This window comes from Cherax quadricarinatus, chromosome 84, assembly GCF_038502225.1.
Source record: "Cherax quadricarinatus isolate ZL_2023a chromosome 84, ASM3850222v1, whole genome shotgun sequence".
Lineage (NCBI taxonomy): Eukaryota > Metazoa > Arthropoda > Malacostraca > Decapoda > Parastacidae > Cherax > Cherax quadricarinatus.
In genome coordinates, this window is record NC_091375.1 from 5575458 (window position 1) to 5593695 (window position 18238).

An 18238-nucleotide genomic window follows, 5' to 3' on the forward strand; every position below is an offset into this window, starting at 1 on the left:
CTTGGAAAAGGCCCGGGCCGGGAGAATACCGGCGAATCAACAAGTATGAGTCAAAGGGAGAGGAAGGAGGGATGAGGCACATATATTCTTAAATATATTCCACAGTATTATTTTCCCCTTGGGAGAACGCTAAACCCTTAGGGTAATGTGTGGAAATTGGGTCAGATCCAAGGAAGTGGAGGATAGTGTCAATCACTTAGATGAAGATCCCTTCGCCAACATTAAAGTACTTACTTCCCTTCTTTGATCTACACAGTGTAGTACATCAAAAAATGAAGCTAAAAGTGTTAATCCCGTACTGGAGTGAAATTATCTATCCTTTAGGAGTCAGGAATCGCGGGAAGAACTAAAAGCCATAAATGAAATCGAAAGAAACCCAAAGTATTTCTTCTCCTATGCCAAATCAAAATCGAGAACAACGTCCAGTATTGGGCCCCTACTTAAACAAGATGGGTCCTACACAGATGACAGCAAGGAAATGAGTGAGCTACTCAAGTCCCAATATGACTCAGTTTTTAGCAAGCCGCTAACCAGACAGAGTCGAAGATCAAAATGAATTTTTTATGAGAGAGCCACAAAATTTGATTAACACAAGCCTATCCGATGTTATCCTGACGCCAAATGACTTCGAACAGGCGATAAATGACATGCCCATGCACTCTGCCCCAGGGCCAGACTCATGGAACTCTGTGTTCATCAAGAACTGCAAGAAGCCCCTATCACGAGCCTTTTCCATCCTATGGAGAGGGAGCATGGACACGGGGGTCGTCCCACAGTTACTAAAAACAACAGACATAGCCCCACTCCACAAAGGGGGCAGTAAAGCAACAGCAAAGAACTACAGACCAATAGCACTAACATCCCATATCATAAAAATCTTTGAAAGGATCCTAAGAAGCAAGATCACCACGCATCTAGAAACCCATCAGTTACACAACCCAGGGCAACATGGGTTTAGAACAGGTCGCTCCTGTCTGTCTCAACTATTGGACCACTACGACAAGGTCCTAAATGCACTAGAAGACAAAAAGAATGCAGATGTAATATATACAGACTTTGCAAAAGCCTTCGACAAGTGTGACCATGGCGTAATAGCGCACAAAATGCGTGCTAAAGGAATAACAGGAAAAGTCGGTCGATGGATCTATAATTTCCTCACTAACAGAACACAGAGAGTAGTCGTCAACAGAGTAAAGTCCGAGGCAGCTACGGTGAAAAGCTCTGTTCCACAAGGCACAGTACTCGCTCCCATCTTGTTCCTCATCCTTATATCCGACATAGACAAGGATGTCAGCCACAGCACCGTGTCTTCCTTTGCAGATGACACCCGAATCTGCATGACAGTGTCTTCCATTGCAGACACTGCAAAGCTCCAGGCAGACATCAACCAAATCTTTCAGTGGGCTGCAGAAAACAATATGAAGTTCAACGATGAGAAATTTCAATTACTCAGATATGGTAAACATGAGGAAATTAAATCTTCATCAGAGTACAAAACAAATTCTGGCCACAAAATAGAGCGAAACACCAACGTCAAAGACCTGGGAGTGATCATGTCGGAGGATCTCAACTTCAAGGACCATAACATTGTATCAATCGCATCTGCTAGAAAAATGACAGGATGGATAATGAGAACCTTCAAAACTAGGGAGGCCAAGCCCATGATGACACTCTTCAGGTCACTTGTTCTATCTAGGCTGGAATATTGCTGCACACTAACAGCACCTTTCAAGGCAGGTGAAATTGCCGACCTAGAAAATGTACAGAGAACTTTCACGGCGCGCATAACGGAGATAAAACACCTCAATTATTGGGAGCGCTTGAGGTTCCTAAACCTGTATTCCCTGGAACGCAGGAGGGAGAGATACATGATTATATACACCTGGAAAATCCTAGAGGGACTAGTACCGAACTTGCACACGAAAATCACTCATTACGAAAGCAAAAGACTTGGCAGACGATGCACCATCCCCCCAATGAAAAGCAGGGGTGTCACTAGCACGTTAAGAGACCATACAATAAGTGTCAGGGGCCCGAGACTGTTCAACTGCCTCCCAGCACACATAAGGGGGATTACCAACAGACCCCTGGCAGTCTTCAAGCTGGCACTGGACAAGCACCTAAAGTCAGTTCCGGATCAGCCGGGCTGTGGCTCGTATGTTGGTTTGCGTGCAGCCAGCAGCAACAGCCTGGTTGATCAGGCTCTGATCCACCAGGAGGCCTGGTCTCAGACCGGGCCGCGGGGGCGTTGACCCCCGGAACTCTCTCCAGGTAAACTCCAGGTAAACTCCAACAGAACTTGTTAAATTCATTCATGTTCTATGTAAATTTACTGTCAGTTTATATTTTGTCTGCTGTATATTTCCTGAGCTTCATCCCCAGTGTGTATCTGTGATGTAATGGAGGTGGTATTTTGTTTATTACGTAGTAGTACGATTTCTCGTAGGGATTTTGCCAGGTAATGATTTTCAGTGTTAAGTATTCTCTGGCTCACCTTTTGACCTTATAGTAACCCCCTAAAATACGTTAATAAATGACATTTATTCATGAGCATTCTTTGACAGGATGAGGTGAACAGAGAAGTTCCCCCTGAAGGTTGGCTGGTTATGTATAGCATCACAGACAAGGCGTCCTTCCAGCGAGCCGGGGAGGAGCTAGCCAGCCTCCACCAACACCAGCTCTTGCGAGGTCGGGCAGTCATACTAGTGGCTAACAAATGTGAACTAGTGCGCTCCAGGACTGTCAATGTGGATGGTATGTCCTTGCATGCTTGGTATATAAGCTTTAATAGGCTATCGACTGTGCATTCGTTATTAAGGGTGCAAGCGTGTTTACCAAAAGTCATGAACATTTTAATTTCTGTGTATGCATACAGAGATATACACATTGTGATGTGACAGTAATTAACATGCGAATACCGACAAGTTATAGTTGATTAAGACAATCTGTAGATGGGAACGTTAAGAAACGTTTCGCCTGCACAGCAGGCCTGATACTCTGTACACAATCAGATATACATTTCTTAGTGTATACACAGCAAAAGACATACACATATACATCTCTCTCTCTCTTTTATATATATATACATATATATATATATATATATATATATATATATATATATTATATATATATATATATATAGTTCCTTGATAATGTGAGTAGTCACGAAAGCACTTGGAATTTCTCTATTCTTTCAGAGTGGTTGTTTTATATATATATATATATATATATATATATATATATATATATATATATATATATATATATATATATATATATATATATATATATATATATATATAATGTACAAAAATACAATAGGGGGTAGAACAACATAGATAACATCTCCGAGCTATATCTCGAATACTTCGTTCAGTTCCATGGCGGTGGACCGCATGCCCAGAATGCTGCAGGCATTTTCACTCTGGATCGCAACACTAAGTCTCTGAAAGAGGAAGCTGGCCGCTCTGTGATCCTTGGTTTCTGTGATGAGTTTTTCACCCAACTCTTTGAGGAACTTTAGAGCACACTTGCCCCATGCTCCAAGGGTCTCCAACCCTACTGGGATAAAGTTATAACAAGGAGGAAGGTCTTCATATTTGCGGGTCTCCCTGCAGCTGGCAGCCCCACCTCCTTTAGCTTCAGAGTATGGCAAGTAGGTGTCTGCCAATGTGGCGGCACAGGTATAGTCACAGGCAAGCTGCTTACCATCCTTCCAGGGTAGCATAGTGGCTCCATCAGAGCGCTTTTGACTTCCATCAGACCTCTGTACATGGAGTTCCCTTTCAGCTGGACAACGGGCTGTGGCGAGGCTTCTCTTTATGATGTCGTGGGCCTCCTCATGTCTAGGATACTTCCCTTCTGATGTGTGTGTGTGTGTGTGTGTGTATATATATATATATATATATATATATATATATATATATATATATATATATATATATATATGCAGAACAAGCCACACGGGGATGTAAACCTCTAGCACAAGATCTTTCACACTTTCATGCGTCGTCAGAAGCTATGCAATGTTGCAAGAAAGGAACATGTAGAAGAGGAAATTCGCTGAGGCAAGGCAGAAGGTATCAGTGGCAACCCTTATCCCAGTGTGTATATTCCTTTGATACAGCCCTTATAACCTAAAGAGATGAATGTAATCATTTGACGATGCGCCTAAACGGAAAACCATAAAAATTATTCAAATTTCTTTTGTGCCCATATTTCATTATACACAAAAACTAACCTAGGACCACCGTGTCACGTCGTTAAAAATTTATATACTATAAAAGAGCTTAATTTACCTAGCATTTAAAAATTCGAATAATTCTTTTTGTTTTCGAATCATCAGATAACCAGATAAATATATGTTTAGTGTCCTCTTCTCTCTCTCTCTCTCTGTATCTCTTCCTGTATCTATATGTGTCTATGCCATTTCTCACTATTTTCTCTTGATTTTAATCGCCATTCTCGCTGCTGTATCGTCTGTGACCTCACCCACTCTCCTCCTGCAGATGGGCGGGACCTGGCCTGCAGCTACGGTGCTAAGTTTATGGAGATTAGCGTTGGAATGAACCACAAATGCGACGATCTTCTAGTGGGAATCTTGAACCAGCTCCGCATCAAGGGTGAGGAACCCAGCGAGGAAGAAGAGGCTCCCAAGGAGAGAAGTTGGACGAGGTGAGACTTTACAAGAAATGTTTTAGTTATCCATCGGATTTTTATTTGTGTGGTGCTATGGGTAGCTATTGTAATTTCAAAATAATGGGGGAAAAAATAAGTAATTTTGGGGCCAAGTAAAATTTACAGGAGTAACTTTTTTGTTGTTTTAATTACGCATCCATCATTGAAGTGAGATTTCCTTTAAAATAGTAATGTGATATAACATACACTGGATTCCTTTTGACTCAAAGCTCAGTGGTAAAACACTACTCACAAACTACACCTACTGCCCCTGTTTTCCAAGCAGTATATATAATAATATGTCTTTTAGGCGACTGTCGTGGGTCGCATCTTAAGGAAGAATCGAAAAGCCCTGGGGAAAGATTAAACATCCCAGAATAACTCAAGAAAGCCAAGCAATGTGACTTAATTCTATTTCTGTTCTCTGGTCCACTTCCTAATTAATAATTTACATATTTTAGCTAAAAAGTGATGTCACAAAATGTGAACCGCTTTGAATTATTATAATTTGCAATAAAATAACATGATAGTATATTTTTTCTTATTTTTTTAATACTATTTCAAGTATTTTTAAAAAATCATATGAAATGCATTGGCTTAAGCCGGTGGGAGACTTGGACCTGCCTCACATGGGCCAGTAGGCACATGTGAGGCTGCAATGTTCCTTCTTTCTTATGTTCTTGTAACATATAAAGAAAATAGGGGCAACAAGTGTTAATTAAGAGTATGACCCAAGCGTCTAGTCCCGCCCAGGATTGAACCCAGATCATTCGGTTGTGTGCCGAAAGTTCCATCACTAAGTTATGAGGAATCTAAGTTTAAAAACTCACTTAATCATTTTATTTAAGAATCTCTCGATCCTGTTATATAATGAAACAAAAATCAAGAATTTTGTGACATTTTAGTTTCAAAAATATATTATTCAGTGACGCTTCTAAACTTGAATTTTGAAAATATTAATCATGCTATTAGAAAAATAAAATTTAATTATCCTTGAAAATTCCCCTGCCATCTATCCCTATATACCTCACTACAGTTATACCGGTCTCCTATTCCCGTATCCCTCACATTATAAGTGTCCATGATCTACTATCAAAGTACACCTCACAGTAAAGGTATACCATGTCTCTTATCCCGTATACCTCACATAAGCATTCCCGGTTTTCTATGCCAGTATACCTCCCAATACGTGTATTCCCGAAACCAAAACCCGAAATGTCTCACAATACGTGTATCCCTGGTCTCCTATACCAAATTACCTCACAGTACAGGTATTCCCAGTTTTCTGTACCAGAATACCTCACAATATACATAGGTATCCTGGCCTCCAGTATCAGTGCAGACGATTTAAATAAATTATCCTAAAAATACTTTCCTCAGATCTTCTATTTATACATATATTCTTTGTATATATAAAAATGCTTATGTATTATAGAATTGATGTATATGTGATATGTAAATTATAAAAAAAATTCTCTCGACACCGAATTTTAAAGTTTCCCATTTCGCCGTAAACATATTGGACAATTTATGTATTAAATACTAAAAAAAAAAATTATATGTGGAAATAAGCTATCCTGAGATGGTATATAAATGACCATAATTTTTAAAAGGGTGGACCGGTAAGCCAGCGGAAGGCCTCGGTCAGATGGCCAAAACTCCAAAGGCGAGTCATCATCTAAGACCCGCGTCAGGAAACTTGTCCTGTTTCCTGATGAACCTAACCTAACCTGAGATGATAATTTCCCAAGTAACAGTGACTCCAGCTCTGCTGGAAAGAAACCTTTAAAGTTCCCTTAGCTACTAAACCCAGTAATGGAATGCTTGACGATGTCCTCATCGCCCTACTGAAGTCTCCCAGCTCTGCCGGAGAGATAAATGGTTTTATTTAGGTTTAAAGCCTGTCTACCACAAGTGGTTCATTAAGACTGCTAAAATCGCGAGTAGCTTAGTTGCTAAAATAAAATTATTCTAAACTCTCGGTGCATATACGGTGAGCTACACACCTCCCGGTATATATATATATATATATATATATATATATATATATATATATATATATATATATATATATATATATATATATATATATATATATATATATATGCAAAACAACCACTGTGAAAGAATATAGAAATTCCAAGCGCTTTCGTGACTACTCCCAGTATCAAGGAACAATGTTCCTTGATAATGTGAGTAGTCACGAAAGCGCTTGGAATTTCTATATTCTTTCACAGTGGTTGTTTTGCATATTCTTAAATCACCTGTTTACTGTGATCTTATTGCATATATATATATATATATATATATATATATATATATATATATATATATATATATATATATATATATATATATATATATATATATATATATATCGTGCCGAATAGGTAAAACTTGCGATTTTGACTTAAATATTAACGCGCTTCTTGCTGAATAAGGCAAGAGAAAATTTGTGTATGCAATAATTTCGCAAAGCTCATTCTGACTTTTGACAAAGAAATTAATTAATTTTGAAGCACTTTTTAGTGTCGATAATATTACGTTGTGAAATATCGCTTGTTATAATCGGGTTAGGCAAATTTCCTAAGGTTCTTTTGGTACAAAATCATCTATTTTTATATTAAAATAATTGAAAAAATATATCTTGAAATGTATAAGAGAAAAATTTAGAAAGTACTTAATTTTAAAAGAGTTCTTGCTAACTGACCAGTTTTACCTATTCGGCACAACAAATATAAATGTGTATTTACACAGACACAGACACAGACACACACACACAAACACACACACACACAGATACATACACACACACACACACACACACACACACACACACAAACACACACACACACACACACACACACACAAACACACACACACACACACACACACACACACACACAAACACACAGACACAGACAGACACACACACACACACACACACACACACACACAGATACACACACAAACACAAACACACACACACACACAAACACACAAACACACAAACACACACAAACACACACACACACGAGTCATCTATATAATTAAGACCCATGACAGGAGACACTTGCCCTGTTTCCTGACGAATATAAAAAAAATATACAGAAACGTTTGATGAAAAGATTGCAACACGAGTCTGACATTCCTGTAACAAGCAACGAGATCGTTCCGGAGGTCCCAGCCTGCCTGGCCAGGTATATTACTCATTGGTGGTGATGATCTTCGTGTCCTTCAAAGCTTGAAGTCTGGGTAGTTGAATGAGGGTAAGATTATAGTCACTAAGACAATAGTTATCTTAGACTGAGGAGAAGAAATGACGGCCATAATGTAAGAACTAACTCAAGAAATCGTAACGAAAGTGGAAATGAAATAAGAGTTAATTGGAACAATGGGTAAGGCCAAAGGAGAGGTAGATGAATTATTTTGAAACTAATACATGGGTTTACCTGGAGTTTACCTGGAGAGAGTTCCGGGGGTCAACGCCCCCGCGGCCCGGTCTGTGACCAGGCCTCCTTAGGTCAGTGTCCCAGGATGCGACCCACACCAGTCGACTAACACCCAGGTACCCATTTTACTGATGGGGAACATAGACAACAGGTGAAAAGAAACACGTCCAATGTTTCTACTCTGGCTGGGAATCGAACCCAGGCCCTCACCGTGTGAAGCGAGAGCGTTAACCACCAGGCCACCAGGGGTAGTTGAAGGCAAATCCTTAATGGAGGTTAAGACCAGGAATTGCAATAGTAAAATATATTCATCCTGTGAAGGGATGAATATGTCTGACAAGGAAAAGTAAAACCAAAAAAAATGGCAAAACATTCGCTGGAAATCTAATCTAAGTGAATATGAGGCAGTGACTTGACAAGCAGCAATGTGATGCTCCAAGGAAGAGTGAAAGAGAAACAGTAGCAGTCATAACAAGAGCGAGGAGAACAGGAAACAACAACAGTGAAGGACGTATCAGTCATTAAAATAATGAGGATTTCACGAGATCAGAGAAGGCAGAAAGGTAGCCGAGTGGAATAACAAGCCAATGAAGGCTGAATTAATTAATTTAAAGACTGTATGGGAGACCTTTGCTAGAAAAACTACATTATTTTATTATTAAAGATTCGCCAGCATTCTCCCGGCCCGGGCCTTGTTCAAGTGGTGGCCCGGCCTTGGCCCCCTGTCTAGGCAGTGTCTGAGACCTAAGTCTCCCATGGGAGGAGGTACAAGTACCTCCTCATCTTTGGGACCAACTGTCCCCAGGCCTAGCCACAAGCTAGGCCTCTCTGGTCTGTCATCCCCGCCCCAAGGGGGCTAATGGGAATGACAGTCTTGCGAGCTGCAAGCTCTGGCACCTACCCTACCCTAGAAGGGCTGGGCATGGTGTCGATGCTAGAAAAACTTATTATTAAAATATTCGCCGGTATTCTTCCGGCCCGGGCCTTTTCCAAGTGGTGGCCCGGCCTTGGCTCCCTCTTTAGGGAGTATCTGAGACCTAAGTCTCACATGGGAGGAGACACAAGTACCTCCTCAACTTTGGGACCAACTGTCCCCAGGCCTAGCCACAAGCTAGGCCTCTTTGGTCTGCCATCCCCGCCCCAAGGGGACTAATGGGAATGACAAGTCTTGTGAGCTACAAGCTCTGGCTCAGGCACCTACCCTACCCTAGAAGAGTTAGGCATGGTGTCGATGCTAGAAAAACTTGCACTAATGAAAATACTAGATACAATCATGTGCTCTTACAAGGTGTACGAGTTTCACGCTATAAGGGCATTCTACAAGAGGCCAGGAAAATATAAAGGTAACACTAATTCAAGAACACAATGCAAAATGGCCACATATCCTCTCCTCTCCCTCAGTATGAAACGCCAGAGGACTGATTTAAAATTTCGATAACAAGGATGCAGGAAAAACAGTAGAAAATTTTTCAGATAAGTTGATGACTGGGATTTAATCCTAGAAGTAATGTGCTACCATCACTAAACATTGAAAAACTGTGTGACAAACTGCATACATCTGAAGACAAGATGCCATGAGTATAACTCAGCTCTTGTAACTATGAACACTGAAGACGGGATACCACGATCATAATAGGTAATAATGGTGGTACGAATAGGTAGTCGAGAGTTAATTGATTTCGTTTAATAACTTCACTGCCGTAGGTCATTAAGGGAGTATAAGGTTGTATATCACCTGTTCAATAACAATAAAAATTTATTAAAAAAAAAAGGGGGGAATAACAAACTCTTAATGTATATACACAAGGCATATACAGTTAATTCACTCATATAGTAAATTATCCACCAGAAAACTGTGTACACTGCAGAAAAACTAAACTCACTCTCTCCCTCTCAGCCCTGGTTCCTCTACGTCCAAACATTACAACTGCTAAATATGTAAAGCTTCTTAGAGCAGACACTTAAAAGGACTGTAATGATCCTCTAAATGCCTTTAACTTGTTTAAATATAAGTGCATCTACTAAAATAAGAATAAAAGTGCACAACACCGTGACTAGAACAATAAACCAGTAGAGTCACTTAAAAAAACTAAACTGCTAAATCTGTATAATTTTCCATCTGCTGTTATAAAATTCCCTATGAATATTATTATTATTATTGCTGTTGTTGGTTAATGGGGATTTAAGGTTCATCGTCTACACGAGGATTATTAAGGTTTCTATATATATATATCCTGATTACTTTTAAGTCATACAGCGGTAACTCTCTTAAATTTATCGTAAGTAATAAATACGTATCACCAAACCTCAATAACTAATAATTTGCATTCTCTCACCCAGGATTATGATTATTTAATGACCAGTACAAGTTATGCAGTGCCTGGGATGTGGAAGGTTATGAGATTTGATCCAAGGAAGGGGAGGGTAGTTCCAAGCCCTTAGATCAAGAGACCTTCTATAGCATTAAGGCCCTGTTTCCCCCTTCAATGAATGCATGAAGTGAAAGGAGTCTCAAAAAATCCCTGAGAATCAAATATTTGACAAATCCCCATTTAGAGGAAGTTAAGAATTGATGGAATCGAGGATAAACAGAGTTAGGGAGTAAGAATGTTCTTCAAGTTAGAAAGATTAAGTTAGAGACAGACAGTTGTAATTAGGGATAGCCTGAATGGTCTTCAAGATAGAAAGAGGAAGCTAGGGATAGACAAGAGTACTTTAAGGTCGGGAGATTTAGGAATAGAGACGGGGATAGAAAGGAAGACAGTTATAGATGGTTGAGAAACTTGGGAATAGTCAGAAAGTTGTTTAGGACGGACAGATGAACTTTGTAGACCTCCTCTAGAATTACAATATATTGGCTTAGATGCCTTTAAAAAAAAAACATACCACGGGCGGAGTTAGAACCCGTGACCAGTCACAAAACTCCAGACCGATCGCGGGTTCTAACCCCACCCGTGGTATGGTTTGTGTGCAATCGTGTCATTACGATTTCGTGAGTCATGCCTTTCGTAATGAATTTAAACAAAAATAAAATAAATATTATCACCACAGCTTCTCCCACTGATGATTTTTTTTTGCATTCCAGTCTTTTTTATAATAGACTGCAGTACCTCCCCTCTATTTTTTTTTATCAGGTCTACAACTGGGGAAAGCTGTGTACCCAGGTATGTGAAATTTGCTGATAGTTTCTCAGATTTTTTTACAAAGCTGAAGTAAGACATATGAACAGAAATTTAGCCCTTAAAGGTACTTACAGGGAATTTCAGTCTCAAGAGCGTCTCCATAGTTAATTATGAAGGAAAATTTAGCCTCTGGATAATTGAGAAGAAAAATTTTGACTCTAGAACTTAAGGTAATTTTAAAGGAAAATTTAGACTAGAGCTTCTCTGAAGAAAGTTTTAACCTTTAGTGTGTTTTAAAGGTAATACTAAAGAAAATTTTAGCCTCTAGAGCATCTTAAAGGTAATTATGCATTGAAGTTTATCCTCTTAGATTTTTTTAAAGGAAATCTTAAATAAAGTTTGAAGTTTAACCCTCTTCAGAGGCAGTGGCACCGGGAAGTCTCTCTCAGTGTATACATGCCTCGAAAGTTGAACTTAATCTTTATTATAGGAGTGAAATGCATTCTTAATGATCACGAGGTTAGATACATGATTATATACACTTGGAAAATCCTAGAGATTAGTACCGAACTTGCACACGAAAATGATTCCTTATGAAAGCAAGGACTCGGCAGGAGATGCAACATTCCCCCAATGAAAAGCACGATAAGAGGCAACACAGTGTCAGGGGCCCAAGATTGTTCAACTGCCTCCCAGCATACATAAGGGGGATTACCAACAGACCCCTGACTGTCTTCAAGAAGGCACTGGACAGGCACCTAAAGTCAGTACCTGACCAGACGGGCTGTGGTTCGTACGTCAGTTTGCGTGCGGCCGACAGCAACAGCCTGGTTGATCAGGCTCTGATCCACCATGAGGCCTGGTCACAGACTGGGTCACGAGGACGTTGACCCCCGAAACCCTCTCCAGGTATACACCAGGTATATACACCAGGTATATACACCAGGTATATACACCAGGTATATACACCAGGTATATACACCAGGTGTATACACCAGGTATATACACCAGGTATATACACCAGGTATATACACCAGGTATATACACCAGGATTATACACCAGGTATATACACCAGGTATATACACCAGGTATATACACCAGGTATATACACCAGGTATATACACCAGGTATATACACCAGGTATATACACCAGGTATATACACCAGGATTATACACCAGGTATATACACCAGGTGTATACACCAGGTATATACACCAGGTATATACACCAGGTATATACACCAGGTGTATACACCAGGTATATACACCAGGTATATACACCAGGTATATACACCAGGATTATACACCAGGTATATACACCAGGTATATACACCAGGTATACACCAGGTATATACACCAGGTATATACACCAGGTATATACACCAGGTATATACACCAGGTATATACACCAGGTATATACACCAGGTATATACACCAGGTATACACCAGGTATATACACCAGGTATATACACCAGGATTATACACCAGGTATATACACCAGGTATATACACCAGGTATACACCAGGTATATACACCAGGTATACACCAGGTATATACACCAGGTATATACACCAGGTATATACACCAGGTATATACACCAGGTATATACACCAGGTATACACCAGGTATATACACCAGGTATATACACCAGGTATACACCAGGTATATACACCAGGTATACACCAGGTATATACACCAGGTATATACACCGATCAGTATATATGCCGGTGTATGTAGCTTGATACATTATGAACATATTTCATTTAAAACGTAAAAAAAAAAAAAACGCTAGCTCTTAAGGCGTCTTGAGGAAGCAAAACTGAAGAAAACCATAACTACTGTATTTTAACACCATACCCTGAATATTTATCAGCGATTAAATTATATTACAGCAGTAATATTACTGGTATTAATGTTGGTAGAATTACTGACAATATGGTAAGTGAAATGACACAAGTGCAACTAATGAGACAGACGAGACGAGACAGAGATTCTGCTCTTGACTCTTGCCCTGGCAGGTCATAGCAGCTCTCCTTACTTACTCAGTCTCCCTACGATCCCCGTTGGGGAGGGGAACCTTTACCAGCGTTGTCTTCACCTTGACTTGCACGATGAGCTACGCAAATCGTGTCAAGATCAAGCCAACAAGTGGTACCGTTGATGATTCAACGAAGATTGCTCTTGCAACTGTTGTTCAAGGAACACTGAAAGTTAAATTCAACACCATTTTGTCTCTGAAAGAAGCATTCATTGTTGTGTGTCACGATGATGCTGAAGCAGAGAAGCTACTCACTACAGATGCCACCACTACACTTACTGCTCAAGGGTTTACTGTTATGTCATCTCCTGCCCTCAAGGCCAGGAAATCAGTATTCCTTAAAAAACTAGACAAGATTCTGACGTCTCAATCACCTGCAGAACTCAAGACATCCATCGAGACGCAAAATACTTGGGCTACTGTTGACAGCATCACAAAAATCCCGAATGCATCGTCCATGCTCAAGGTCACCTTCACTGACGTTAACATGGCTGCCACTGCTCTGAACGAAGGTCTTGCTGTTTATTACTACTTCATCAGTCCAACTTACATCGAAGCAGAAAGATATCAGTACATCCAACACTGCTGGAACTGTTATTCTTACCATCACACCACCAAAGCATGTCCTGTAAAAGAGAAGAAGTTCTGCACTACATGTGGTAGTGAGGGACACACCTTCAGTTCCTGCACCATTGCTACTCCACCACAACCATCGTGCTTAAACTGTAAAAGTAACGACCACCATACACTGGCAGCAAAATGTCCTACACGTAAGGATATTGTGAAGAAAACACAAGAAGCAGCAAAGAAAAAACCTACTAGCAACACACCAACGTATGCAGCAATTGCAAAGATCCAAGCTAATACTACGAAATTACTTCAAGCTACTACTCAGCCAGCCTCCACCATTATCACTCCTCCAGCTTGTGACGTAACCAAGATCCACTACTGTCTACTATACGCTCACATGCAGAATATGGCTGTACCTGGATCTTTTAACTCTACCATCAACGAGTTATTTGCACTAAATAATATGCCATCATTTATATTCCCAGCATCTCCACCTTCGGAAGAAATACTCAAATTTACCAAGGATCTAATCAACACTTCTGCATCAGCAGCTCCAACACCACCAACACCTAGTGACGTCACTCCAACAAGGCCTCCTATTCGTCGATCGCCTCCTGCTCGTCGATTGGCTCGTCGTGGCGGCGTACCTCCTTCACCTCCACCCACCACTACTCATATGGACCAATCAGAAGCCACGATTCTCCCACAGTCTTCTACACACTCTCTAGCGGAGACACCAACATTGAAAGAACCTTCAATGCGGCAACCACCAACAAAAACCTCTCCAGCTATCTCTCGACGTATTAATATAGAAGACCAACATCAAGATCAATACCTGCACTGGAAAGATATAACTTTTTATACGACTCCTGACCAAGAACCTAACATGGATGTCGACACTTTGTACAAGAAAATAATCGACAGTAGAGTCAAGTTTACAAACCGTAAAGGATCCCACTGCTCCATCACTACTCTCCAGATGACCTTTGACCAGTTACTAGCCAACCCAGCATTTCGACCTAAGATTACAAGACTACAGATCGTTTCCATCCAAAAACTGCACAACATAAGGAATGCCTCCTTCACGAAAGAAACGAAGTAACTCCAGACACACATATAAAAGACACCTGACCAATCAAGAAGCTTGCCTCCCTTGACCACTCCTCCAGCTCCTGCCAGCCGCCAATCAACATCAAGATGCAGCAATTTTTCGTCCAGCAAGTTGCAGTCAGTGCCTGCAGAGCTCCTGTTGTATCTACATCGTCTTTTGTTATCGTTATTGTGGCTTAGCAGTTGGGTCTAGTCCTGACTCTTCTCTCTTCGACTCAAGACATTCCTCTCACCGTCTATTCTTCGCACTGTCCCCACTTGCCCCTCGCCCCTCGTGGGTACTTACCTGTGAGTCCTATCCTATCCTATCCTATCACCAGACCTGGTCATCTAGACCACACCAAACCTGGTCGTCTAGACCACACCAGACCTGGTCGTCTAGAACACACCAGACCTGATCGTCAGAATCACACCAGACCTGGTAGTCTAGATCACACCAGACCTGGTCGTCTAGACCACACCAGACCTGATCGTCAGAATCACACCAGACATGGTCGTCTAGACCACACCAGACCTGGTCGTCTAAACCACACCAGACCTGGTCGTCTAGACCACACCAGACCTGATCGTCAGAATCACACCAGACCTGGTAGTCTAGATCACACCAGACCTGGTCGTCTAGACCACACCAGACCTGATCGTCAGAATCACACCAGACCTGGTAGTCTAGATCACACCAGACCTGGTCGTCTAGACCACACCAGACCTGATCGTCAGAATCACACCAGACCTGGTAGTCTAGACCACACCAGACCTGGCCGTCTAGACCACACCAGACCTGATCGTCAGAATCACACCAGACCTGGTAGTCTAGATCACACCAGACCTGGTCGTCTAGACCACACCAGACCTGGTCGTCTAGGCCACACCAGACCTGATCGTCAGAATCACACCAGACCTGGTAGTCTAGATCACACCAGACCTGGTCGTCTAGACCACACCAGACCTGATCGTCAGAATCACACCAGACCTGGTCGTCTAGACCACACCAGACCTGGTCGTCTAGACCACACCAGACCTGATCGTCAGAATCACACCAGACCTGGTAGTCTAGATCACACCAGACCTGGTCGTCTAGACCACACCAGACCTGGTCGTCTAGGCCACACCAGACCTGATCGTCAGAATCACACCAGACCTGGTAGTCTAGATCACACCAGACCTGGTCGTCTAGACCACACCAGACCTGATCGTCAGAATCACACCAGACCTGGTAGTCTAGATCACACCAGACCTGGTCGTCTAGATCACACCAGACCTGGTCGTCTAGATCACACCAGACCTGGTAGTCTAGATCACACCAGACCTGGTCGTCTAGATCACACCAGACTTGATCGTCAGGATCACACCAAACCTGGTCGTCAAAACTAGACCATGTTAGATAAATGAACACATTATATTGCGGCAACATTTTGCCTCCAGGAACTCTGCCAAGCCAGTACCTGACAGTTTCTGGAAAGCGAAACGTTGCTGCAATTTATTGTAACCTTTGTTGCATGTGTCCTTATATCTGATGGTGAAGGTAATTCTTCACTTCTTCCAACATTACAAGACCACGCCAGACCTGGTCTAGACCACACCAGACCTGGTCTAGACCACACCAGACTGATCTGGTCTAGACCACACCAGACCTGGTCTAGACCACACCAGACCTGGTCTAGACCACACCAGACCTGGTCTAGACCACACCAGACTGATCTGGTCTAGACCACGCCAGACTGATCTGGTCTAGACCACACCAGACTGATCTGGTCTAGACCACGCCAGACTGATCTGGTCTAGACCACGCCAGACTGATCTGGTCTAGACCACGCCAGACTGATCTGGTCTAGACCACGCCAGACTGATCTGGTCTAGACCACGCCAGACTGATCTGGTCTAGACCTAGACCACGCCAGACTGACCTGGTCTAGACCACCAGACTGACCTGGTCTAGACCACACCAGACTGATTTGGTCTAGACCACGCCAGACTGACCTGGTCTAGACCACGCCAGACTGACCTGGTCTAGACCACACCAGACTGACCTGGTCTAGACCACATCAGACCTAATAGGGCTTTATAATTAATAACATTTACGATACTTATTTTTAAGATAATTTATAGGATATATAAATCGTGCCGAATAGGTAAAATTTGCTATTTTGGCTTAAATAGTGACGCTCGTCTTGCCGAATAAGGCAGAATTTGGCAGAACGAAAATTTGTGTATGCAATAATTTCGCAAAAAAAATGTATTTTACTGTGTTTATTGAATTATTGCAAACTTATCTAAAATATATTTAGCTGGATTAGGCTAAATTAAATTGAGCTTGTTACAATAATTATTGTATTGCTATAGTATTTTTAACCTTTCCAATTAGTTTTGCAAAATTAAGTAAGGACTTGAGGTTATTTCATTAACATTGAAGTTCTTATTATCTTAACTGCATAAAAAAATGTTACAAAACGTATATAAGAGTTATTTAGGATATATGGTAGCCTATTTTTTAGCATAAATTCGTCATGTTTTTGCATTTCTAATTACTTATGTATTTCCAGCAGGAATCGCAGCTTATTGAGAGCTTCCATGAAGGCTAAACGGGTCATCAACAGGATAATGGGCAAAACTGAAGCCAAGTATAAAAATTGTGAAGATTTCCAGAGCTAGGGTCACTGAGGAGGTGGCGACCAACTCCCTCGGCTCATCCAGGTACCTTCGTCAGTAGTCATAGGCAAGCGCTAAATTCGTAGTGGTTACATAGAGCCTGGGGAATTAGGTTTGATTCAAGGAAGTGGAGAGCAGTTCTAGTTCCATGGATAATGAGTCCTTTATCAACATCAGAGTTGGTTAATCGTGCAGGAAGCTTAAAAGGACACACTTGGGTCATTAAGGTATTTGTCACCTATTCATTGGATTTGAGTGGGACTTTCACATCAGAGCTTATTTCTTGGGTGGCATTGAAAATTGGGTTGGGCAAATGTTTTGTTAGTGGGATGAATTGTAAAGGACCTGCCTAGTATGGGCCAGCAGGCCTCCTGCAGTGTTCCTTCTTTCTTATGTTCTTATGTACACTAATTTCGTGATGTTCAGATTGATTTTCTCAGTTTTAAAAAAATATTAATGTACACTCTGCTGGTTTGGCAAAATGATTGTTGCCAAATAAGCTGAGTCGGCAAGCTGTACTTGAAAAGTACAGGTGTACTTACACCGAAAAGTGTAAGTACACCGAAACCGAAAAGTGTAAGTACACCTTTCGGTGTACTTGAGGTGTTAATTCCTCACTC

General features: G+C 41.3%; 1 protein-coding gene across 5 annotated transcripts in view; it reads left to right on the plus strand.

Annotated features, from left to right (window-relative positions):
- Rgk3 (Rad, Gem/Kir family member 3) overlaps positions 1-18238 on the plus strand; it is a 402462-nt gene that overhangs the window by 373229 nt on the left and 10995 nt on the right. For 2 of the 5 annotated variants that reach the window (XM_070102971.1, XM_053799338.2), the window contains 4 exons: positions 2565-2754; positions 4512-4677; positions 11267-11296; positions 17516-17663. In XM_070102971.1, coding sequence (XP_069959072.1) covers positions 2565-2754; positions 4512-4677; positions 11267-11296; positions 17516-17621 — 492 coding nt within the window. In that variant the 3' untranslated portion in view covers positions 17622-17663. Of the gene's footprint in view, positions 1-2564; positions 2755-4511; positions 4678-11266; positions 11297-17512; positions 17664-18238 lie in introns of all 5 variants that reach the window. The other 3 variants (XM_070102973.1, XM_053799340.2, XM_070102972.1) reach the window with 2 other exon arrangements.